We start from the raw sequence: 27254 nt of genomic DNA, 5'->3' as shown, positions 1-27254 counted from the left end.
GATGAGGTTTAGAGAATTCCGTGGTTTGCCTGAGGAGGCTCAGTAGGAGGATGGGCTGCAGGCCCGCCGGTCATTTAACTCCAAGCTGACAAGGTAGCATCCAGGAACCTCAGCTCTTCCTTCAGGAAAAAAGAAGTACAAGATGGACAGATCCCTGTCATCTCATCTTTCTGCCCTGCACAATCTGCGAGGATATTCAGTGAGAATCAGCCTCTCTTGTTTCACTGCATAAGCTTCTCACCTTCTTGGAATTCAGCTCCTCGAAGCTCGGAGTGTTCCCTGCGCTGTGTGGTGGGTGCACAGATCTCCACCCTTCATCCAAACCTGCTTCTGCTGCCCTTTCCCCTGTGTCAGGCCCCATAGCCCACAGTGAGGAGGACAAGGGCCTGGAGGAGCTCTGAGAGATGCACTTTGACTACAGAAATTGGAGGTGTTTGGGATTATCAGGGTGGAACATTTTTTAACTTACTGAGAAATTCTTTGGCCTAGTATATGATCGATTTATACATACAACACATACACACACACACATATATCCTATGAATAGTGAAAACAACCCAAATGTCCAACAATAAGGGAGCAGTTCAATAAATTGTGGTGCATCCATGTGATAGAATATCATAAGTCACTAGAAATAATGTTTTTGAAGACCATTTAAACATAAGAAAGTGTTCATGATGTCAAAAAGATACAAAACTATACATGCAGTATGATGTTGATTTTGTTAAAAATATTTACAGTCACAACAAAACTATTGAAAGAAAAGAGCCAAAATGTGAACAGGAATGTTAACTGTTTTCTATAATAAGCATCACTTTTACAATCAGGAAAAAAAATGTTTTTTTAAAACTTGTCTCTGAATATCTAAAAGGGGTTATCTTACCTTTTTAGAGAAAAAAATTATAGAGAATAAATTTTTGAGCACAGGGAACTATACTCAATATCTTGTAATAACCTATAATGGAAGAGAATGTAAAAAAAGAATATATATATATTTATATATGGGTAAATGAATCACTTTGCTGTATACCTGAAAGTAACATAACATTGTAAATCAACTATATTTCAACAAAAATTATAAAAAAGTATTTCAAGGACCAGGGTTTCACTGGCAGAAGGCTGAAGAAACGATATAATATCTGATTTTACATATTTTATATTGAGTAGAAAATAAAAGGGACTTTTATCAAAAAAACATTTTGTATATAGTAATCCTCATTTGCTAATGATATCACTCTATATTTTGAGTACTGACTCAACTGTTATAGTGAATTAAAAATCTACAATTGAAAAAAAAAATCTACAATTGTGCTGTCACATTCTCCTCATTTTACTAGTTTTTGCTTTTTGCAATTTGTTGCTATGTTATTTTATCATGTACAACTCAAATAATGCTATGACAATTACCAAATACATACACCCAATAGGTTTTTGTGAAAATTAAATAATCTATGTAGTGAGCTTAATGCAGTGTCTGGCACATAGCTCATACTCAACAAATGTTGGCTATTATTAGCAGTAGTATTTTGAGGTTAATATTGCTACTTGTGTTTTCCATTTGTTTGAATTTAACCAATGTACCTTGCCAATCTTTTTTTTTTTTCGGCTGCGCCATGCAGCTTGCGGGATCTTAGTTCCCTGACCAGAGATCGAACCCGCACCCTCAGCAGTGAAAGCGTAGAGTCCTAACCACTGAACCGTCAGGGAATTCCCTGCCAGTCATTTTTTAAACAATCTTATAAAACTTTTAAAGGAAATTCAGCAAAGGAAAGCCATTAAAATTGAACTAGGAGTCAAAGACTTGATTTTTAAGTTCTGCTTCTCCGACATACTTGCTATGCAAACTCTGGGCCTCACTATACCCACTTGTATTGGTGGTGGGTCTCAGAAAAATCACCATTTTGCATCTGGCCAAGTCCTTCTGCTTGCAATAGGGCTTTCTCCCTTTGGCCGCCAGATTGTTCCCTAAATTATAAACTCTCAGTTATAAACAAGATGACCCAATTTTTAAAAAATGTAGTAGTCAGAAATGTAAAAAAGTGTGATTAGTTTTTAGTGATATAATTTGAAAGGACTAGGGGGGTTACGTGAAGGCTGTGAAAGGCTACAACTGTACCCAGAAAGCACTATACAAAGAGATGCCCTCTGTCCCTCTCTCTGTAGCTGCCTGACAATTAGGCCGCACAGCCAAAAGGTGCCCTCGCTGTTACGCAGGCTGCAACGCACCGGAGAACGGCAAGCCCTCCCCTAACCAGAAGAGACAGCCCTAGCCCTCAGAGAAGAAGATAATGCCCACTTCCTCTCTCTGCCTTCACTGTACACACACCAGGCCCTGCCTAGAAATAGGAGGGCTGTAACCCTAGCCACCCCTGACTGATGACCTGTCCCTTGCTAAGGATTATCAGAAGGTAGCCTGAAAAGCTTACTTTGGTTTACTCATCTGGTAAGTATGTGTTCTCTGAATAAGGGCCCAATGGGTTAGATGAAAAGAATGTACTTTTAGATCCTCCATTAGGATAGAAAATTGGTCTTTAACCAATATTAATATAGTGCTATGCTTACCAACTAATGTATTAAGGATCAAATAGAATAAGTTGTGAAAACATTTTGTAAACTCCAAAATGATCTATAAACATAAAAGGAAGTGGACTGTGTTTAAATAAATAACTATAAGCAACTTAACTTGAATCAAAAATCTCTGCTTCTGTTCCATGTACATGGATTAGAAAACTCAGTATTAAAACATCAGTTCTCTACTGAGCCTGGGCTCTAGAGCCTGCGAGCCACAACTACTGAGCCCGTGAGCCACAACTACTGAAGCCCTCATGCCTAGAGCCCGTGCTCCACAAGAGAAGCCACCGCAGTGAGAACCCTGCGCACCGCAACGAAGAGTAGCCCCCGCTCGCCACAACTAGAGAAAGTCCGCGTGCAGCAAACTCCAAACCATACTTTGCACCACATAAAAAAAAAATAACTTGAAATTACCGAAGCATAAAACCTAAAACTATAAAACTTCTAGAAGAAAACAAAGGAAAAAAAATCTTTGTGACCTTGAGTTAAGCAAAGAATTCTTAGATAAAACATAAAAGACACAAATCATAAAGAACAAATTTGATAAATTGGACCTCATCAAAATTTAAAACATCTGCTCTTCAAAACTTTAAGAAGGGCTTCCCTGGTGGTGCAGTGGTTAGGAATCCGCCTGCCAATGCAGGGGACACAGGTTCGAGTCCTGGTCCAGGATGATCCCACATGCCGCAGAGCAACTGAGCCCATGTGCCACAACTACTGAGCCTGCACTCTAGAGTCCGTGAGCCACAACTACTGAGCCCGTATGCCACAACTACTGAGGCCCGCGCACCTAGAGCCTGTGCTCCGCAACAAGAGAAGCCACCGCAATGAAAAGCACGTGCACTGCAGCAAAGAGTAGCCCCTGCTCGCTGCAACTAGAGAAAGCCCATGCACAGCAATGAGGACCCAACACACCCCAAAATAAAAAACAAATAAATAAATTAAACAAAAAAAAAGAAAAAACCAGCAATTATAAAAAAAAAAACTTTAAGAAAATTAAAAGATAAGCCACAAACTGGGATAAAATATTTGCAAACTACATCTCTGATGAAGAAATGGTATCCAAAATATATAAAGAACTCTCACAACTCAATAAAAAAAAAAAATGAACAACTCCATTTAAAAACTGGGCAAAAGATTTAAACAGACATTTCTCCAAAGAAGAGATAAGAATGGCAAATAAGCATACACAAAGATGCTCAACATCATAAGTCATTACAAAAATGCAAATTAAAACCACGAGATACCACTACACATGCACTAGAATGACCAACTTTTTAAAACTGATAAACCGGGGCTTCCCTGGTGGTGCAGTGGTTAAGAATCTGCCTGCCAATGCAGGGGACACGGGTTCGAGCCCTGATCCAGGAAGATCCCACATGCTGCGGAGCAACTAAGTCCATGCGCCACAACTACTGAGCCTGCGCTCTAGAGCCCACGAGCCACAACTACTGCAGCCCACATGCCACAACTACTGAAGCCTGTGCACCTAGAGCCCGTGCTCCACAACAAGAGAAGCCACTGCAATGAGAAGCCCGCGCACCGCAACGAAGAGTAGCCCCCGCTCGCCACAACTAGAGAAAGCCCATGCACAGCAATGAAGACCCAATGCAGCCAAAAATAAATAAAAATAAAATAAATTAATTAAAAAATAATAATAATTTAAAAATAAATAAATAAAACTGATACACCACCACCTCACACCCATTAGGATGACTACTATAAAAAAAACAACGAAAAACAAACAAAAACAGAAAATAATAATAACAATGTGGAGAAATGGGAACCTTTGTACACTGTTGGTAGGAGTGTAAAATGGTACAGCCACTGTGGAAAACAATATGGGGGTTCCTCAAGCCATTAAAAATAGAATTACCATATGATCCAGCAATCCCACTTCCGGGTATGTATCAACAAGAATTGAAAGCAGGATCTCAAAGAGATATTTTCACACCCGTGTTCAGAGCAGCATCGTTCACAATAGCCAAGATGTGGAAGCAACCCAAGTGTCCATCAATGGATGAATGGATAAACAAAATGTGGCATATATATATACAATGAAGTATTATTCAGCCTTAAAAAGGAAGGAAATCCTGTCACATGCTACAATATGGATGAGCATTGAGGGCATTATGCTAAATGAAATAAGCCAGTCACAAAAAGACAGGTATTGTGTGACTCCATTTATATAATGTACCTAGAATAGTCAAATTTATAGAGACAGAAATTGGAATAGTGGTTGCCAGGGGCTGGGGAATGAGGCAGTAGGGAGTTGTTGTTTAATGGGTATGGAGGTTTAGTTTTATAAAATGAAAAAGTTCAGGAGACTGGTTGCACAACAACGTGAATATACTTAACACTACTGAACTATACACTTAAAAATGGTTAAGATGGGAGGGAGGAACCAAGATGGCGGAGTAGAAGGACACGCTCTCACCCCCTCTTGCAAGAACACCAGAATCACAACTAGTTGCTGGACAATCATCAACAGGAAGACACTGGAACTCACCAAAAAAGATACCCCACATCCAAAGACAAAGGAGAAGCCACAGTGAGATGGTAGAAGGGGCGCAATCACAGTAAAATCAAATCCCATAACTGCTGGGTGCGTGACTCACAGACTGGAGAACACTTATACCACAGAAGTCCACCCACTGGAGTGAAGGTTCTGAGCCCCATGTCAGGCTTCCCAATCTGGGGGTCCAGCAACGGGAGGAGGAATTCCTAGAGAATCAGACTTTGAAGCCTAGTGGGAATTGACTTCGACAGGACTGGGGGAAACAGAGACTCCACTCTTGGAGGGCACACACAAAGTAGTGTGCACATTGGGACCCAGGGGAAGGAGCAGTGACCCCAAGGGAGACTGAACCAGACCTACCTGTTAGTGTTGGAGGGTCTCCTGCTGAGGCGGGGGGCGGGCTGTGGCTCATCGTGGGGACAAGGACACTGACAGCAGAAGTTCTGGGAAGTACTCCTAGGCATAAGCCCTCCCAGAGTCTGTCATTAGCCCCACCAAAGAGCCCAGGTAGGCTCCAGTGTTGGGTTGCCTCAGGCAAAACAACCAACAGGGAGGGAACCCAGCCCCACCCATCAACAGTCAAGTGGATTAAAGTTTTACTGAGCTCTGCCCACCAGAGCAACAGTCAGCTCTACCCACCACCAGTCCCTCCCATCAAGCCTCTTAGATAGCCTCATCCACCAGAGGGCAGACAGCAGAAGCAAGAAGAGCTACAATCCTTCAGCCTGTGGAACAAAAACCACATTCACAGAAAGACAGACAAGATGAAAAGGCAGAGGGCTATGTACCAGATGAAGGAACAAGATAAAACCCCAGAAAAACAACTAAATGAAATGGAGATAGGCAACCTTGCAGAAAAAGAATTCAGAATAATGATAGTGAAGATGATCCAGGACCTCAGAAAAAGAATGGAGGCAAAGATGGAGAAGATGCAAGAAATATTTAACAAAGACCTAGAAGAATTAAAGAACAAACAAACAGAGATGAACAATACAATAACTGAAATGAAAACTACACTAGAAGGAATCAATAGCAGAATAACTGAGGCAGAAGAACGGATAAGTGACCTGGAAGACAGAATGGTGGAATTCACTGCTGTGGAACAGAATAAAGAAAAAAGAATGAAAAGAAATGAAGACAGCCTAAGAGACCTCTGGGACAACATTAAACACAACAACATTCGCATTATAAGGGTCCCAGAAGGAGAAGAGACAGAGAAAGGACCCGAGGAAATATTGGAAGAGATTATAGTCAAAAACTTCTGTAACATGGGAAAGGAAATAGCCACCCAAGTCCAGGAAGTGCAGAGAGTCCCATACAGGATAAACCCAAGGAGAAACACTCCAAGACACATAGTAATCAAGCTGGCAAAAATTAAAGACAAAGAAAAATTATTGAAAGCAGCAAGGGAAAAATGACAAGCAACATACAAAGGAACTCCCATAAGGTTAACAGCTGATTTCTCAGCAGAAACTCTACAAGGCAGAAGGGAGTGACATGACATATTTAAAGTGATGAAAGGGAAGAACCTACAACCAAGATTACTCTACCCGGCAAGGATCTCATTCAGATTCAATGGAGAAATCAAAAGCTTTACAGACAAGCAAAAGCTAAGAGAATTCAGCACCACCAAACCAGCTCTACAACAAATGCTAAAGGAACTTCTCTAAGTGGGAAACACAACAGAAGAAAAGTACCTACAAAAACAAACCCAAAACAATTAAGAAAATGGTCATAGGAACAGACATATCAATAATTACCTTAAACGTGAATGGATTAAATGCTCCAACAAAAAGACACAGGCTTGCTGAATGGATACAAAAACAAGACCCATATATATGCTGTCTACAAGAGACCCACTTCAGACCTAGGGACACATATAGACTGAAAGTGAGGGGATGGAAAAAGGTATTCCATGCAAATGGAAATCAAAAGAAAGCTGGAGTAGCAATACTCATATCAGATAAAATAGACTTTAAAATAGAGAATGTTACAAGAGACAAGGAAGGACACTACATAATGATCAAGGGATCAATCCAAGAAGAAGATGTAACAATTATAAATATATGTGCACCCAACATAGGAGCACCTCAATACCTAAGGCAACTGCTAACAGCTATAAAAGAGGAAATCGACAGCAACACATTAATAGTGGGGGACTTTAGCATCTCACTTACACCAATGGGCAGATCATCCAAACAGAAAATTAATAAGGAAACACAAGCTTTAAATGACACAATAGACCAGATAGATTTAATTCATATTTATAGGACATTCCATCCAAAAACAGCAGATTACACTTTCTTCTCAAGTGCACACAGAACACTCTCCAGGATAGATCACATCTTGGGTCACAAATCAAGCCTCAGTAAATTTAAGAAAATTGTAATTATATCAAGCATTTTTTCTGGCCACAACGCTTTGAGATTAGAAATCAATTACAGGGAAAATAACGTAAAAAACACAAACACATGGAGGCTAAACAATACGTTACTAAATAACCAAGAGATCACTGAAGAAATCAAAGAGGAAATCAAAAAATACCTAGAGACAAATGACAATGAAAACACGACGATCCAAAACCTATCAATAAAATTAGAAATGAAAAAGGAGAAGTTACAACAGACACCGCAGAAATACAAAGCATCCTAATAGACTACCACAAGCAACTCTATGCCAATAAAATGGACAACCTGGAAGAAATGGACAAATTCTTAGAAAGGTATAACCTTCCAAGACTGAACCAGGAAGAAACAGAAAATATGAACAGACCAATCACAAGTAATGAAATTGAAACTGTGATTAAAAATCTTCCAACAAACAAAAGTCCAGGACCAGAAGGCTTCACAGGTGAATTCTATCAAACATTTAGAGAAGAGCTAACACCCATCCTTCTCAAACTCTTCCAAAAAATTGCAGAGGAAGGAACACTCCCAAACTCATTCTATGAGGCCACCATCACCCTGATACCAAAACCACACAAAGATACTACAAAAAAAGAAAATTACAGACCAATACCACTGATGAATATAGATGCAAAAATCCTCAACAAAATACTAGCAAACTGAATCCAGCAACACATTAAAAGGATCATACACCATGATCAAGTGGGATTTATCCCAGGGATGCAAGGATTCTTCACTATACGCAAATCAATCAATGTGATACACCATATTAACAAATTGAAGAATAAAAACCATATGATCATCTCAATAGATGCAGAAAAAGCTTTTGACAAAATTCAACACCGATTTATGATAAAAGCTCTCCAGAAAGTGGGCATGGAGGGAACATACCTCAACCTAATAAAGGCCATATATGACAAACCCACAGCAAACATGATTCTCAGTGGCGAAAAACTGAAAGCATTTCCTCTAAGATCAGGAACGAGACAAGGATGTCCACTCTCACCACTATTATTCAACATAGTTTTGGAAGTCCTAGCCATGGCAATCACAGAAGAAAAAGAAATAAAAGGAATACAAATTGGAAAAGAAGAAGTCAAACTGTCACTGTTTGCAGATGACATGATACTATACATAGAGAATCCTAAAGATGCCACCAGAAATTTGGTAAAGTTGCAGGATACAAAATTAATGCACAGAAATTTCTTGCATTCGTATACACTAATGATGAAAAATCTGAAAGAGAAATTATGGAAACACTCCCATTTACCACTGCAACAAAAAGAATAAAATACCTAGGAATAAACCTACCTAGGGAAACAAAAGACCTGTATGCAGAAAACTATAAGACACTGATGAAAGAAATTAAAGATGATACCAGCAGATGGAGAGATATACCATGTTCTTGGATTGGAAGAATCAATATTGTGAAAATGACTATACTACCCAAAGCAATCTACAGATTCAATGCAATCCCTATCAAATTACCAATGGCATTTTTTACAGAACTAGAACAAATCATCTTAAAATTTGTATGGAGACACAAAAGACCCCGAATAGCCAAAGCAGTCTTGAGGGAAAAAAACAGAGCTGGAGGAATCAGACTCCCTGACTTCAGACTATACCAGAAAGCTACAGTAATCAAGACAATATGGTACTGGCACAAAAACAGAAACATAGATCAATGGAACAGGATAGAAAGCCCAGAGTTAAACCCACGCACCTATGGTCAACTAATCTATGACAAAGGAGGCAAGGATATACAATGGAGAAAAGACAGTCTCTTCAATAAGTGGTGCTGGGAAAACTGGACAGCTACATGTAAAAGAATGAAATTAGAACACTCCCTAACACCATACACAAAAATAAACTCAAAATGGATTAGAGACCTAAATGTAAGACCAGACACTATAAAACTCTTAGAGGAAAACATAGGAAGAACAGTCTTTGACATAAATCACAGTAAGATCTTTTTTGATCCACCTCCTAGAGTAAGGGAAATAAAAACAAAAATAAACAAATGGGACCTAATGAAACTTCAAAGCTTTTGCACAGCAAAGGAAACCATAAACAAGATGAAAAGACAACCCTCAGAATGGGAGAAAATATTCACAAACGAATCAGCGGACAAAGGATTAATCTCCAAAATATATAAAGAGCTCATGCAGCTCAATATTAAAGAAACAAACAACCCAATCCAAAAATGAGCAGAAGACCTAACTAGACATTTCTCCAAAGAAGACATACAGATGGCCAAGAAGCACATGAAAAGCTGCTCCACATCACTATTTATTAGAGAAATGCAAATCAAAACTACAATGAGGTATCACCTCACACCAGTTAGAATGGGCATCATCAGAAAATCTACAAACAACAAATACTGGAGAGGGTGTGGAGAAAAGGGAACCCTCTTGCACTGTTGGTGGGAATGTAAATTGATACAGCCACTATGGAGAACAGTATGAAGGTTCCTTAAAAAACTAAAAATAGAATTACCATATGATCCAGCAATCCCACTACTGGGCATATACCCAGAGAAAACCATACTTCAAAAAGACACATGCACCCCAATGTTCATTGCAGCACTATTTACAATAGCCAGGTCATGGAAGCACCCTAAATGCCCATCGACAGACAAATGGATAAAGAAGATGTGGTACATATATACAGTGGAATATTACTCAGCCATAAAGAGGAATGAAATTGAGTCATTTGTTGAGACGTGGATGGATCTAGAGACTATCACACGGAGTGAAGTAAGTCAGAAAGAGAAGAACAAATATTGTATATTAACACATGTATGTGGAACCTAGAAAAATGGTACAGATGAACCAGTTTGCAGGGCAGAAGTTGAGACAGAGATGTAGAGAACAAACGTAGGGACACCAAGGGGGGAAAACCACGGTGGGGTGGGGATGGTGGTGTGCTGAATTGGGCGATTGGGATTGACATGTATACACTGATGTGTATAAAATTGATGACTAATAAGAACCTGCAGTATAAAAAACAAACAAACAAAAAAAAACAACTAATACTAAACTTTCTTTGGGTTATTTGTATGGAAATACGTTAATATAAATGTTTCAGACATTACATGAAATTTCTAAAAATCTTATATGTTCTGGTATAATGTTATAAGTCATAATTCTAGTTATTACTTTAAAATGTATATCTCAGAAATAACTAAAGTTCCTTGTCAATTGCATTATTATGAACTTTCATCAAATATTTAACCGTGGTCACTTTTAAGTCTTTTGTCATTTACAGACAGTTCTGGGCGTACTCTGATGCTTTCGCAAAAATGTTCCTATAAAAGGGTTTCATCTTCAAGGAATTCATGGAAAAGACTCTGACTATTACAGGTTTCTGGTAACTGACTGTACTGCTGAACTGAATGAATAAGCATTTTCAGAACTCTAATGGAAAACTGATGAATTCATAAAAGTGCTAACAAAAGATCAAGATAAAAAAAAATTAATTACATAGGACTGAGTGAACTGATGAGGATGATTATAATATTTGTGACTTTCTGTTTGAATAAAAAAAAAGAATCCCACGTGGACTCAGAGGCAAAAAATATATAAATCAATTTTCACTGCAAAGTAAGGGCGCTGTTACAGTGGAGGATTACTGGACTGAATGTCAATATTATGACATAGTATGAGGTGTTTCGTGTCTGATAATTGCAATCATTGTTGCTTTTGTTGTGGTCATCCATTTACAATGCTTGGTGTCAGTTTATTTATCTCTTGTAAAAATAAAATACAGTGTGTGTGTGTGAAAAAAATAAAATTAAATTAAAAGTAAAAAAAAATGGTTAAGATGATAAATTTTATGTTGTGTTTTTTTAACCGCAATTTAAAAAAAAAAAATGAAATACCAAGGGCTGGAGAGAATGCAGAGTCACTGGAACATTGCTGGAATGTGAAATGGTATAGCCACTTTGTAAAACAGTTTGGCAGTCTCTTACAAAGTTAAATATACACTTACATTTGATCCAGCAGTTCCACTACTAGGTGTTTACACAAAAACTGAATGTGAATATCTTTATTCACAATTGCCAAAAGGTGGAAACAATCCAAATGCTCATCAAGTGATGAATGGATAAACAAATTATAGTACCTCCATACAATGGAATACTACTCAGCAATAAAAACAGTCAACTCTGATAACTGCAATGTAGTGGGTTGAATCACGTTCCCTCAAAAAGATTTGTTCAAGTCCTAACCCCAAGTACCCATGAATGTGACTTTATTTGGGAAGAGAATCTTTGCAGATGTAAACAAGTTAAGATGAGGTCATACTGGATTAGGGTGGGCCCTAAATCCAATGACTGGTGTCTTTATAAGAGAAGGAAGAGGGAGATTTGGACACAGACAAACAGGGAAGAAGGTCATATGGAATGGAGGCAGAGAGTAGAGTGATGGAGCTACAAGCCAAGGGACACCAAGGACTGGAGGCAACCAAGAGAAGCTAGGAAGAGATGAGGAAGGATTCTTCCCTAGAGTCCCCAGAGAGCACGGCCCTACGGACACCTTGATTTCACAATTCCAGCCTCAGAACTGTGAGAGAATAAATTTCTGCTGTTCAAAACGTAAGCCACCCAGTTTGTGGTACTTTGTTATGGCAGCTCTAGGAAACTCATACATGCCACAACATGGATGAGTCTCAAATGCAATTGCTAAGTGAATGAAGAACTATACTTCTGATTCTGTTTATAGGACACATTGGAAAAGGCAAAACTACAGATCAGTGGTTCCAGAGGCTGGAGGTAGGGGATGGGAATAGATTACAAAGGGGTATTAAGGGAACTTCTGGGGGATGATGAAACTGTTCTGTATCTTGATTGTGGTGGTAATTATACAACGTAACCTGTAAATCTAAAAAAGGTCAATTGTATTGCATATAAATTACACTTCAAAAATGTTTGCTTAAAAAAAAATTTATGCTCCTGGGATTCCCTTTTGTTCTCAGTTTGACAAGAATCCTGGGAAGGAGCTCCTATTGGCCTAATCAGGGATAATGTGAGGATCAAAATAACAATAATAGTTATAGATTATAAACCATGGAAAAAAATAAGAAATCACAAAACCACATATATAGAAATAAATAAATAAATGTATAAATTGAAAGTTTGATGAGAATCAGGATAAAGTATCTCCTCACAAAATACCTATTAATTACAAAGGAGAAGAGTAACTTCAGAGTGGAGAAGACTGACAGACACCACCTTAACTACGTGATAAAAGTGAACATCATGAAAATGAAAAATCACCCACTTAATGGGATACAATAACAGAACCACTTTTGGCTATTCCTGCCAAAGATGCATAATCTGAATCCAATCATGAAGAAACATCAGACAAACCCCAACCGAGGGATATTCTACAAAAGAACTAGCCTGTGATCTTCAGAGGTGGCAAGGTCACGAAAGTCAAAAATAATTTCTTTAATGTCAAAAATAAAAGATTGAAAAATTGTTCTAGACTGAAGGAGACTAAAGACAATGTATGTGCTCTGAACTGGATCCTTCTGCTGTAGAGGACAGTAATGGGACATCTGGTGAAACCTGAATGGGGTCTCAGGATCAAATGGTAATAATGCATCACTGTTAATTTCCTGATTTTGATGGCTCTATTCAGGTTATGTAGAACAACGGCCTTGCTTGTAGGAAATACACGGTGAAGCATTTTGGGTTGATAGGGCATTAAGTCAGCAACTTATTCTCAAGGGTAAAAATACAGTTATTTTTACTGTACATCCCACTTTTCTGTAAGTTTGTGATTGTTTCAAAGTGTAAAAATTACTCAGAGAAAGAATCCTGGGAAGCCCTGGGGCTGTCACTTCATCCCATCTGCCAATACACAAGGAAAAGGACACTATAGCACATTCTATATTCCTCTAAAGTTGACAGGAAAGTACCACAAAATCGGGATTTCAAACACAGCATATCTTGACAAAGTTCTATTTTCTGAAGCATGAAATCCAGCATAAAGCAGAGACCTACTTTATTTGGATACTGAATGACCCAATGGCCAACATGTAAGATAGTTTGATCTATAGAGGTAGATTTCTAATATAGGCAGTATTATAGTGAGATTCCAAAGTCATTATATTAAAGACAAGATTCCAGTGTACTAAGGTACAAATACGTTCATATAGTACTTTTTCTAATCACATTACATTTAAGAGTTCCTATTAGCACTCCCAAATGGAAGTCTCCATTTAAATAATATTTCTGCTTTACGGGACATCATCAAACAAGTGAACCAGGTTTCACAACAAAGAAAGAAGATAGTACTTTTAAAATGGAGAGGCGTCCAAATGAATAAACTTCATCTTAAAGTTTACATCTCAAATTTAACACTGAATCTTAAATTGTATAATTAGAATGTCAGGCTCCTAATTTTTCAAAGACTAGGATATCTAAATCTAATTCAGATCTTAAAAACAGTATCATATACCACTGTCTAAATCACCAATTCCACATTGTTTTGAACAAGGCTTTTCACTAATATGAATGATTAAAGCACCCTATGACACTGCACTAATCTAAATGCAATATAGGGACTTCCCTGGTGGCGCATTGGTTAAGAATCTGCCTGCCAGTGTAGGGGACAGGGGTTCGATCCCTGGTTTGGGAAGATCCCACATGCCGCGGAGCAACTAAGCCTGTGCGCCACAACTACTGAGCCTGTGCTCTAGAGCCTGCAAGCCACAACTACTGAGCCCACGCACCACAACTACTGAGCCCACATACTGCAACTACTGAAGCCCATGCGTCTCGAGCCTGTGCTCCACAACAAGAGAAGCTGCTGCAATGAGAAGCCCACGCACCTCGACGAAGAGCAGCCCCTGCTCACCGCAACTAGAGAAAGCCCGCGTGCAGCAACGAAGACCCAACACAGCCAAAAAAAAATTAATTAAAAAAAATTTAAAAATAAACGCAATATAGACCACTTATCTGTGCTGTAGATTTGTCCTGTCCAGAATGGTAGGAACTAGCCACATGAAGGTAGTGAATGGCTGGTACAAATTAAGATGTGCTTGAAGTGCAAAATACACATCAGATTTCAAAGACTTAATTTAAAAAAAAGAAAAAAAGAATGTGAAATATCTCATTAATGTTTTTTAATATTGATTCTATGTTGAAACAATAATATTTTGGATAGATTTGGTCAAATAATTGTTTAAATTATTTAAATAATATTAAAATTAATTATACTGGTTTCTTTTTCTTTAATGTGGCTACTAGAAATGTTTAAATGACATATGTGGCTCACATTATATTTCCAATGGACAGTGCTGCCTTAGACCATTTGTGAAATAACACTATCTTATGCTGCAGCAACTAGGAAAAAGAATAACAATGGACTTCCCAGAAGAACACTGAACTGTATCTAAGCCCAGTTTATCTTCAAGATCTAATCTTTTTTTTTTTTTTAATTTATTTATTTTTGTCTGCGTTGGGTCTTCGTTGCTACACGCGGGCTTTTCTCTAGTTGTGGCGAGTGGGGGGCTCCTCTTCGCTGCGTTGCGTGGGCCCCTCATGGCGCTGGCCTCTCTTGCCGCGGGGCACGGGCTCCAGGCGGGCTCCAGGCGTGCAGGCTTCAGTAGTTGTGGCTCGCGGGCTCTAGAGCGCAGGCTCAGCAGCTGTGGCGCACGGATTCAGCTGCTCCGTGGCATGCGGGATCCTCCCGGACCAGGGCTCAAACCCGTGTCCCCTGCACTGGCAGGCGGACTCCCGACCACTGTGCCACCAGGGAAGCCAAGATCTAATCTTTTCAAGGAAAATTTTTGCTTCTCTTTTTACACTCCACTCAGCTCAAAGAAAGTAAGTATCTCAGGTACCTGAAACTCGGAGGCACTGTTCCGCAGCTGGCTCACATTGGGTAAGGATCCTCCATGGTACTGTGTAAGGCGCAGTTGCTGAAGCTTCTGAAATTGAACCTGGGAACAAAGACATTTCAAAGCTGTTGAGAGATGACAGCAAAGATCTGAAAGAAGCATCAAAGTATGGTGTTGTGCAGCGAAATGGTTCAAGAGTGAAAGTCTTGGCTTCGATTTCTTCTCTACTTAAAACCTTTCAGGTTTCCAGTGCTTTCTGGGTTTTGATTAGTCTATTTTTGGAAGGAATTTACCCCTGTGCTAAATGTCCCAGCCATGACAGTGAGGTACTCTTGCACGGTCTTTGAGTGTATGTGTGTGGAGGCACAGCAACAAAAGAATTTCTTATAAAAAACTAAGCCACTGTCCATGACAGTGGACAGTGTCCACTCTAACACACTGACTATCTTCCCTTCTCCATGCTCTTTTCCAGTCTCCTTTTACATTTATGTGTAATAACTCCACGGTGGTGATCACAACATAGGTACAGTCTTGCATGCTTACATCATAACTCTTTTCTATGATATTACATAAGCATTTTTAATGGCTATATAACATTTCTTCTTCTGAATTATTTCCTTAGAACACATTGCAAAGAGTGATTACTAAGTCTCTGGGTTTGGGCCTTTTGATGGCTCTCCATACACACTGCCAAAATGTTTTCCCAGAGGGTATACCAATGTATATATGACAAAACAGTTTGACCAAAAACTCACTAACACTGGATATTAACATTAATTGGGGAAAAGAAGGAGGCCAACTGAACAGGTATAAAATGGTATCCCACTGTTTTAATATGCTTTTCTTCTGTAAGTTCTTCCTTGCTTCATTTTTCAAAAGGCAGTAAACTGGTTACAGTTCTTGTAAACCCCAGAGTGGTCCAATTTGGTCTTTAAGAGTTCTGCTTCTAAAATAATAAATTACCTCTGTGGTTATGTAACCCTTGGCACTTGTAATTCATGTAGGGAAGAAAGGGTAGATAGGAACTCCGAGGCAGATTTTTACCCTTTCATTACTCTCTTTGTCTAATAATAATAAAAACTACCAGATATGAGCCCCTAAGATGAGCCAGATGCTGTCCTCAGACGCTCTGCCCACTTTATCCCTAACCCTCTCAGCAATCACCAAGGGAGACCACATGATCCTGCTTTTACGAACGTGGAGACCCAGACTCAGGGAAGTTCAGACACCTGCCCAAGGTCACACAGCTAGAGGAGGCTGAGCTATGGCTAACTCAAAACCCACATTCTTATTTCTGCCATGTACCTTTCCTTTGTTCCATTTCTCCCTCAATGATCATACTATTCACAAGCTCAGAGGAAAGTGAAGTTTGGTTGACCAAAAGCATCGCTGCACCTATGAAGCGCTCTGATTTTTTGTTTTTACATTTATTATGAACATTTTCAAATACATACAAAATAGAGACGAGTACAATGAAACCCCATCTCTTCATCTTCCAGCTCCAACAATGATCAACTTACATCCAATCTTGATTCATCTTTACCTCCTCCAAAACCCACTGCACTCCACTGAAAGAAATCCAGGCATCCTAGCATTCCATATTTCAATATGCATCTCCAAAGATAAGGACTTGTATCTGTTTGGAAGTTTTAAAGGCATATAAAACCCTTTGGCAGCCTTAACTTACTTATACCCACAGTACTTGATTTCTCAAACATACTGCACAGTAAAACTCTATTAATCAAAACCCAGATCTGAGAGCCAAATATGAGAAGGAAGCCATGATGAGCTTTTCCCATCTATCAGCTAAGTTATAAAGTCTCAGCTTTTGATCTTGACATTCTCAACCAGAAGCATTTGACTCTATCCTTGAAAGTCTCTCGACAAAATTCTCAGCCCCCTTGATCTAAAGTCTTTGATTCCTTCTTGCATCAATCCATCCACTTAGTCACTTACATAAAAACGTTTAACTGTGTCAGGTACTGTGCCAGGCACTAGCTTACTAAGATGAATACGTGCCAAATTCCTACCTGCAGGGAGTTCTCACAAAGGCTTCAACTCTTATCCAAAAACCTTGACACTTCAACCAAGCTAAATTCTAAATCTAGCTAGAGATTTGCCTTCAACTGAGCTTGAGGCCCTCTCACGGTCGTCCATATCTGCTGTCCCTACCGAAGTGCCCATTTCTAGAGTCTTCAGAGATGGTCGTGCTATAGTAAAAAGAGCACTGGCTTTGGAACGGGAAGACCTGACTTTGTAACCCGGAGCTCCCATGTGGTTGCGCAGATTATTCTGCTGCCTACTTCACAAAGATGATGGAAGGATTAAAACAGAGAACAGACATGACAGTGGTGTGTAAAGTGTACAGGTCTGGACAACTGCTCAAAATATTATCATTATTGCTGATATCCTCAACTACCTCCTAAACCCTTGAGTAATTCTGACACTTTTCTCCTTTGAAATTTAGAGCCATTGAGCTAGAAAGAACCTTAGAGACTGTCTTCAATAGCGTCATGCTTACTGATGAGGAAAATGAGGACCAAAGGATGATTAGCCTGAGGCAGAGGTCATGGACTGGCAGGCAACAGGACATGGTTAGCCTAGAGAGTTCTGTTTGACCCACATGCTACTGACCCACTCAGTGTTTTAAATTTTTAAATTGCAAGAAGCCACAAAAATCTGGATCTCCATCTTCTCTTGATTGAAAGATCTAATGGCACTGAACCCATATTCTTCATGGCAACAATGCGTGGAGCTGAGAAGTGCCTGCCCCCTTAGACAGGGCTTGGGTTCTCCAGTTTGCCCGTGTCCTCACTGTACCCTGTTACTCCTCCACTATGGCCCAAGATCAGCTACCATTTACCATCTCATTCCTCGCCCCTCCACTCATTTTCCTGATCTGCCTCACCCAGTACCTTGAGTTAGCAACTTTTAGCCTATAGTCACACACTTTTAGTGGAATTTCCTCCAATGTCTATATGAAATGAGATCTAAGTCTCACTAATTCCTTTTTGAAAAAGTCTTGTAATAGTCAACACAATCCCAGCAGGCCTTTTCACAGAAATTGATAATTCTAAAATATGTAGATGTGCGAATGACCTAGAGTATCCAAAGCAATTATTAAGAACAGTAAAGGTGGAAGACTTGAGTTACCTCATTTCAAGACTGACTATAAAGCTATCATAATCCAGGCAATGTGCTATTGTTCAAAAGAGAGATGAACAGATCAATAGAACAGGAGAGAGTCCAAAAATAGACCGACGTATACATGGCCAGTTGATTTTTGACAAGTGTCAGAGCAATTCAATGGAGAAGGAAAACTGTTCTCAACAAATGCCGCTGGTACAATTAGATATCCTAATGGGGGAGAAAAAGCAGTTGAGTATATAGACATTCAGTGTGACAACCATAATCAAACCCCAGCTCTGCCTCTTACCAGCCATGCAACCTTACGTCTCAAGTCTGTTTGCTCTCCCACAAAATGAGGATCGCTCCAGATACACAGTCCACAGGGTTACTGTGAGAACTACATGAGATAATGAATGTAAAGTGATCAGCACAGTGGCTGGCAAAGAGATAACGCTCCATATTCAGCCCAAATCTAATCTTTCTAGTCTCCTCTATTCCTCTCGGAGGCCTCACTATGCCATAACGTATCTATTGTTTGTTTTAATATAAAAGTAATAGTTTTTCCCAAATATTCCAGCAAAATTAACACTCCGGGTTGATGTGCTATTGATCATGTGGTTTCTCAACACTACCAGTTGTCCTTCAAAGCCAAACTTCTTGAACAAGTTCCCAACCCTGTCCCACTTCCTCCATTCAAGGCCTCAGTGCCTCACAACCTCCCTTCCACCCAGCACACTGTGGACACGGTGGCTCTCACCAAGGTTACCAACGACCTCCACATGACTGGACCAAAGAACGCGTCCTTATCACACCAGACCAAGTCAGCAGCACGGGGCTCGGCTGGTCCACATCCCTTCCTCTTAACCATAATCCTCCTGGCTCTTCTCCTACCTCTCTGGTTGCTCTTCAGTCTTCTTTGCTGGCTCCTCCTCCTCTACCTCCCCTTTAAATGGTGGAGCTCCTTGGGCTTCTCCTAGGCCCTTTCCATGTTTCACTCTATGTATAGCAGGGGTTACAAACTCAAAAGCCTACGGGTGCCAAGTATGGAAGATAAGTAAGTGAAGCGGCCTAGCATCACTGTGAGGAAACCATAGGAAGTGACAGGGACTGTGGCAAACTGAAGGACACACCCGTGCCCTGTCTAAGGGGGGCAGCGGCTATGCAACTCCAGGCAATCGCTGCCATGTGGAAATGTAGGGTAAGTGTTGTTAGATGATCTCTTTTTTCAAAAGAAGCCAGAGTCCAGATTTTAATGTAAAATCACAATATTCACTGTTGGCCCTAATTGAAAAACAAAAAAAAAATCAGAGGGCCAAATTAGAATTTAGGCCACCAACTTCTAAGATCTTTTCTAGAAATTCTTCCTAGGCAGCAGAATCTACTCCTGCTGCTACACACCAAAGATTCCCACTAGTCTAGACTTCTCTCCTGAGCTCCAGGACCATATATACAACTATCTGCTGGCCCATCTCTACTTAAATGCCTCATAGGCACCTCAAACTCAGCCTCTCCTGACACTGAGTCAGCTCTCGCCTTGCTCCTGCCAGTGCTCCCTCTCTTAGCGGAGGATACCCTGAAATGGCTCAAGTCCAAAAGCTGGGGATCATCCTGAGTCCTCCCTCTCCCTCACCTCCCTCATCCATTCACCAAGTCTGGTCCTTTCTACTTCCTAAGTATCAGTCTGTTTACCTCTCTGCCTCCCTGTTGCTACCACCCTTGCCAAATGCCACCATCACATCTCCTAGACTCCAAAGGATTTCCCTGCTACCTCCTCCCCCGATCTATCCTACATTCTGGAGCTAGAGGCATTCTTTCAAAATGCAAATCTCCCCCGGTTCAACCCCTTCAATGACTTTCCATTGTCCTTAGGATCAAGTCCCAAATCCCCATGAATGCCTCATCTCAAATTACCCTCCTCATCCCCTTGCTGAACCTGTCCCCTGTGCCTAAAACACTCACTCTTCCTCAACACACGAGCATATACCCTCACATGCCTTCCCCACTCCCACTAACCCTTTATGCCACTAGAAGAGGTGAGGACTCCCTACCATACACTCCCAACTGTTCCCCTTTCGTACTATTCATCAAAATATGTCCTGACTTGTCAAATGAATGTCTTCCCCATTAAACCCTAAAATCTATGACGAGACACTACTATATCCCCAGTGTCCATCCTAACCCCCAGCACATACTATAGACTCAAAAAGTATTTGCTAGACAAATTAATAAGATCTTTGAAGCAAGGTACCACGTCTTCACCTCCCCCCACCCCTACACCCCCCACTGGGGACTCAAGTACCAACAAATTAATGAATGAACAAAGGAACAGCCTCTTTCCAGGCATATCTGCCTCCACTTTTTTCCTTCTCCTTATCATCCCAGGTACCACCATGGAACTGATCCTCCTAGCATTCTCTTCTCAAAAATTTTCCATTGCTTCCAGGTAAGGCTGAACCCCTAAAGCTAGAGTGAAAAATTCTCCATAATCTAATCTATCCCACCAACTAAACAAATAGGATTTAACTCCAACTCTGAAGGACTGACTCTGATTATATGGAGAAAGAGTCGAAGCCCAACACAGACTCAGAAAGGAAAGAGTACCTAGATTGATTAGCGATGTCTGTTCCATTTATAAGCATGCCCACCATGGGCTAGTAATGGAAAATCAGTATGTCTGCCATCTGGTTATCAATAATGAACTGGATAGATTCTTCTCCATCTGAGATCTTTGGACCCTTGGAGGTTCAGACATATGCTTGGGGATCTACGAGTTCTCTACAAGAAGTGTTTCAGTTTTATAATTTCATTATGAAAGTTACCCTTAAAATTTTAAATAAGCACACATTACTAGGCAAATTCAGTGTTATCGTTTGCCTTTGTGTTTATGAACACAGTGGAGCCAAGTAGTATTTATTATTTTACTTGCAATTGGTAGAGAGCAGAAAAGAACATACGCAGAATTAACATGTAAATAATGCCCTGTACAAGGTGAAGGACAAAATGACATCATAATTTTATAGCAATTAGAATAGAGAAAAGTGGTGGCTGAATTGAGTTATCATATGGGGCAGAGCTGATCAGGCTTGCTAAACTCAAGAGAATCTGAGCTATAGGGTTTAGCACTATCTATATATATTTCTTCTCATCATGATAGAAATGTAAGTACAAGAGGTATTTCACTTTCTCCTTAACCTCGCTAAAAAAAAAACACCATCAAAAATATGATATGGGGGTGGGGGGGAAAATATGATAAATGGCAAGTGACACCTAGCCTCAGGAGTGGGGGACCATGACAGGGTGTGGGGTGAACTGTGGCCAACCAGAGAATACATGCTCCATTTGAGGGGGCAGCCATCACCCAGCTCCAGCCAGTTGGTTGTCACATGGGAAATCAGGATGAGTGTTATCGGGTCTCCCAATTTTAAATGTATATAAATATATTTTTAAAATAGAGAGAAAGAACGAAATTTTGATTGTACACTAAAATCTCCAACTTTGATTTCTATGAAAAATCTCCCAATTCTGGCAACAGACTCCAGAAGTTTTCCCAAGCACCAATGGCCAAAAAATATTGCGTCTGCTGCTCAGCGAGCCAGGGGCCACCAGTTTGCGACTCGGCTCTCAATTCTCCTTCAGGCTGCCCCCAACCCCGCCCCCGCTTCTGTACATCCTCCCCCATCCTCCTGACGGTCCTTCAAGGTCAGCATTCAGGATCCTCAAGGCCTGCCTGCCCCGCTCACGCTGACCCTCCTTCTCTGCAGTTCTGCGCGGACACTCCTGTTGGCTCTCCATCCTCCACTGCCTCCCTCGACAGTTACCTAACCTCGCCGGGTGTTTGTCCCGGCTGGCGCCTTATTCCTCCTGGACCCTCCTCCGTCACCAGCAACGCTGTACACCTTCCCAGTTCTCATGAACCATCGGGGCTGAAGTCAGTAAACCGGACCGATACAGCACCTCCATGGAGGAAGAGTAGCAAAGCCCCACACTCGACATGGAATCACATCTCGATACCCAGACAGACCCCAAACCAGCCCGGGGCCGGACCTGGATTCACTGGTGCGCGGAGCTCTCCCGAAGGAGCGGGTGGGAGCCTCGGGCCCTCCACGCCGAGCAGTCCGGGAGGACTCGCGGGCGGTGGATGTTCGGAGCAGTGAGAAGCCGCACCGCCCGCCTCCGAGCTGTTTGTGATTTCCTCCCCGGGCTCCCGGTCACCCTCCCCCTTAGGCCGCCCTCACTCGGCGGCCCGCCTTCCCGGGCTCGGCCCCTTCCCATCTGCCCGTACACACTGCCCCGCGACCCTGCCACCTCCGCGGCAACAGCAAACCGCCAGCGGGTGTCGGAAGGCGGGCAAGCGCCGAGGCCGCGGCCGCGCCGGCCCCGCCGGCCCCGCTCCCGGGTTCCACTCCGCGGGCGCGACCCCGCCCGGCCCCGCCGTCGCCTCGGCCCCGCGACCTCTCACCCGCCGCGCGGGGCCCGCCCGCGGCCGTGGCCGCCCGCCCGCGCCGGCCCGGGCCCTCACCCGCGACAGGGTGAGGTCGGTCATGAGCTGCTCGAAGGCCCGCGTCTCCTCGGCCTGCCGCTGCGTGTGCAGCGCGATCTTCTCACTGAACTTCCGCGGGTTGGCGCTGCCCGAGCCCGGCGAGGCGGCCATGGCGCGGGCCCGGCGCCGGCAGGAGTGGGGAGACGGCGGGCGCGGGCCCTGCGCCTCGGCCCACCCGTCCGTCCACAGGCCGCCCCGGCCGCCGCCCGAAGCCCGTCCTCCGGCGCGACCCGGCAGAGGAGCCGCCGCGGCCCCACCGCCAGCGAGCGGCCGGGAGCGCGCCGAGGTCCGCCCCCGCGCGCCCGGCCCCGCCCTCGGTGCGGCCCGCCCGCCGCCCGGCCCAGACCCGGCTCCGCGCCAGCCACCGGAGGGCTTTCCCCGGCGTCCCGAGCCAGGCTCGCGACCCGCCACGCAGACACCGAGGAAACCCCGTCAGCAGAGCAAAACGCATCCGACGTGAGGGAGCAGCTAGGGTACCATTCTACCAAAACGCTCCCTTGTAGGGACGTCCTGGCCTTTGGATTTACGTTACAATTTTAGAACAGTTTTAACATCCTTCTCGCCCGTCTTCCTTCCAGTTATGCTGATTTCCTTCAGTGGGTGAAAACGGGGCGACCTACGCTTGAGCAATCCTCTCCCTTAGTTCCCACACTCTGGGGCCTAACGTCTGCCCTCCGTCCTCCGCCTCCCAGCCCGCTTCCTCCCTCGATTTGTGTCGCTGACAGTCCGCTCAGGCCCACCCAAGAAAAAAGTTACTAAATCTGGATCTCAGTTTCTAAAACCATCTCCCGGGTTGCCCGAACTTGAGCCGGGGGCACCCTCCTCGCTCCTCGGCCCCGGCCCCTTTTCCAGGCTCTTTCTGAGCATCCGTGGCCTCTGCAGACTCCAGCTCCAGTCAGACGTCAACTCCCCGTTTATAACTAGCTTCTCAGCCTCAACGGTTTTCTCCCTCTCCTGCAGCCCAGAAGCTCCTCTCCGTATAGATGTGGCTGTGTGTAAAGATGTCCTGGACGGCTCTGAGAGTGTGTCTGCGTTTTGTAAATTAGGAACTATTAGGGACACGCAGAAGAGTGCAGAAAATGATGTTAGCGACACCTACGCCCTCCACTATCAAGATTAAATGTATCAAAACATTTTGCTTCAGTTACTTGGTATTTATTAAAGAAATAGAAAATTAGACAGAAGTAAAACCCGACCCTTATTCTTTCTCCTTCCTCCCTAGAAACTGTCACCGGGCTCAAGTTGGTACGTATCACTCACATTCATGTTTTTACACTTTTACTATATACGATGTATGGCTCCACCAACTGCATATGAAATACCAAATTTGGCTTTAAACATCATGCTGAATAACCTTTTGCAACCTTTTCCATTTACTATTGTTTTTGAAATTCATTTGCGTTGATTCATTTGTTTTAATTACTGTGTAGTATTTCATTGTATTTTTCATATGTCTCATAGATTTTTTTAAGAAAATTTAATATGAGAACATATCTCTATTAGCTAGAGGTTAGCTTGTTTTATTAAGTATAACTGGATTTATTTCTTCTGTTTTATTTCGTGCCATCTACCATGCTTTTTCTTTATATTTTATTTTCTGCTTTCCTGTTACATTGGGTTCAGTTTCAGAGAACAGAATTCATTCTAGATAGTTTAAGTATAAAAGGGTATAGGGTATAAAATGGCTTAAGGACTTGTTTGGAGGGCTGAGGAAGCAGACTCCAGGTTGAACGGTTCAGAAATGACCTTGAGAGACATGCTGCAGAACCAGGCCACCAAAAGAGTCACTGCCTCTTCTAAAATCTGGAAGCCACCTACTGAATTGGAGAGCTGTCACTACACTTGCCACCTCCTGAACCATATGAGAAGAAGCCACTGTAGAAAAATCTGACAGTCCTCACCAATAGAAACAGCACATACACAGTCTCAGCTTCACTTCCACCTTACAAATCCAATAAGAGAGAAAATTGGCTTGGAAGTGCCAAAATTGCATCCAGAATTCTAGCTGCAATAACATCTAGGAAATGTAGCCTTTCAGCTTCTGAAATATAGGAAGGCACAGGAGGACACTGGAATGGGTGTTGAGCTAAATCCTCCATTTTCATCCACCAATTCACCAATGCAAGGATCTATCATATCGAATTCTATTGCACTGAATGACTGTTTTTTATTTCCATGTTTCCGTTATCTAATTTGGAAGATAGTCATCCTACTTCTATTCTTATTATGGTTAATCTAATCTTTTTCCATTTAATTTTTTAATCAAATAAATACATGTGGATTTTTTTAACAATTGTTTTACAAGGCATACAATTTTAAAAAGAAGTAATGCCCAATCCCACTGTAATAAGTTTTTCCTGCTGTTTTGTGATTATTTTTCAGTTTTAGATGCTGACTATTCATTTTCTATTATGGGAAAGGATGCTTTGGCTCTTTTGTGCCCCCCACAAAAATATGATTTTCCCTGCTCCCATTCCTTCAATGTAGTTATATGATAATTCTTGGTAAGTCAATATTAAGTGTTTACACAGTATACTATAGTTCCATTTTTATACAACTTTTCTGAGTTAAAAACTGCCTTTGTTTTTTATTTGCTTAGATTTCTCTCAACTCGTTAGAAATGCTTTCCCAAACTCGGATTTATAGTATTTGGATTTTCAGCCCTGTTCCTCCCCTCTTCTGGTGCCTCTGGTCTTCTTTCTAAAAAGTTCCCAGAATTGTGAAAGACATTACTGAACCCATGAATGATCAGTTTTGGGGGGAACTTCTCTCCTAGAGCACTTTGCCTTCCTGCTCCATCCTGGACTGGTTGCTCTCCAGGCCTGCTGCACTGCTATCTGCTGGCTGACCTCACCATCATCCTGAGGGTTCCCTTCATCTGCTGTCTTCTGACCTCTGCCTCCTGTGTCCCAAGTTGTCCTCTTGCTCCGTGTACTGCTTCATGTTAGTGGAGGACATTCTCCAATAGTTTCCTAAGAAAGAATACATAAAAGATAAAATCCTTGAGAATTTGTGTGTATGCAGATGTTTTTATTTTTCCCTCAGACTTAATTGATATTTTGGCTAAGAATAGTCTTCTTCATCGGAAATCCTTTTCATTTAGTTCTTTGAATGCATTGCTTCACTGTTTTCTCACGTCCAGTGTTGCTATTGGGAAGGCCACTCACATTCTGTTTCCCTTTCCTTTGTAGATGACCTGGTTTTTCTGAGGGCTGTTATTGTTTATTTATTTTCATTCCCCCTGCCCCCCATTCTCTGAAGGCTTCGTGTTCTGATATTTTATGATGCTGTGCCTTGGTGTGGGGATTTTGTTGTTTGTTGTTCATTGCACTGGTATTAGGTACGTGTGTGGAACCTGGACACTCATGCCCTTTAGTTCTGGGAAATTGTCTTATCTTTTTGATAATTTTCTTCTCTTTATTTTCTTTATGTTCTCTCTTTCTGGAAATTCTGTTGGTCAGTTAATGGATCTCCTAGATAGCTCTTCTAATTTTCTCATCTTTTCTCTCCTATTTTCTATTTCTGTCTTTTGTTGTTGTTGTTCTATTTCCTGCTAAATTTTCTCAACTTTGTCTTTCAACCCTTCTGTTAAACTTTTATTTCTGTTAGTGTATTTTTAATTTCTGAATGCTCTTTCCTGATTTCTGAAATTTTTAAAAATAGCATCCTGTACTCATTTCATGGGTGTGCTATTAATTATAGGTTATTTCTGTTTTTACATTTTCTTCTACTCCTTGTATTGTCTGTCTCTGTTTTGTCTGAGTTTTTCAGTTTGTTCATTTTGGTCTCCATCTAGAGGCTTTCCTCAAACCTCTGGTGATCCTGACTCCATTCATAATTAAGACAGAGACACTAAATATGTATAGATTCCTTGTTTCTGGAAATTAAAATGTTTTAAAATAAATATTTTTATATATTCTGTAGCAGAGATTGCTGATTGTCTCCCAATATTCATTCTTCCCTCCTTCCTTTATTAAAAGAAATACTGAGCTTTAGCTGGGTGCTTCACTGCCCAGCTAAAGTCAGCTAAAGACTACATTTCCCATTCTCCCTTGCAACTAGGTATGGTCATGTGACTGTGTTCCACCCAACAGATGTTAGCAGAAGAAATATAGGCAACTTTGGGATCATGCCCTTAAATGTAAAGGAGAATGGCCTTTTTCCTCTTCTTCTCACTGGCTGGAATATGGATGTGGTAACTAGATCAAGAGCAGCTATCTTAGACCATTAGATGAAAACTATG

At 41.6% G+C, this 27254-nt stretch overlaps 1 protein-coding gene across 4 annotated transcripts in view; it reads right to left on the bottom strand.

The window, feature by feature from the left end:
• The window catches only part of CRTC3 (CREB regulated transcription coactivator 3), a 108076-nt gene extending 84776 nt beyond the window's left edge, over positions 1 to 23300 (bottom strand). For 2 of the 4 annotated variants that reach the window (XM_057544018.1, XM_057544019.1), the window contains exons 1-2: positions 22931 to 23300; positions 15346 to 15444 (exon numbers count right to left, since the gene is read on the bottom strand). In XM_057544018.1, coding sequence (XP_057400001.1) covers positions 15346 to 15444; positions 22931 to 23122 — 291 coding nt within the window. In that variant the 5' untranslated portion in view covers positions 23123 to 23300. The remainder of the gene's footprint in view (positions 1 to 15345; positions 15445 to 22930) is intronic. The other 2 variants (XM_057544020.1, XM_057544021.1) reach the window with 1 other exon arrangement.
• Positions 23301 to 27254: the final 3954 nt, after the last annotated feature.

The sequence above is a fragment of the Balaenoptera acutorostrata genome, chromosome 3 (genome assembly GCF_949987535.1).
Source record: "Balaenoptera acutorostrata chromosome 3, mBalAcu1.1, whole genome shotgun sequence".
In the NCBI taxonomy this organism is placed as follows: domain Eukaryota; kingdom Metazoa; phylum Chordata; class Mammalia; order Artiodactyla; family Balaenopteridae; genus Balaenoptera; species Balaenoptera acutorostrata.
Note: the sequence above shows the minus strand (reverse complement) of the source record. Positions and strands in the feature narration are given on the sequence as shown.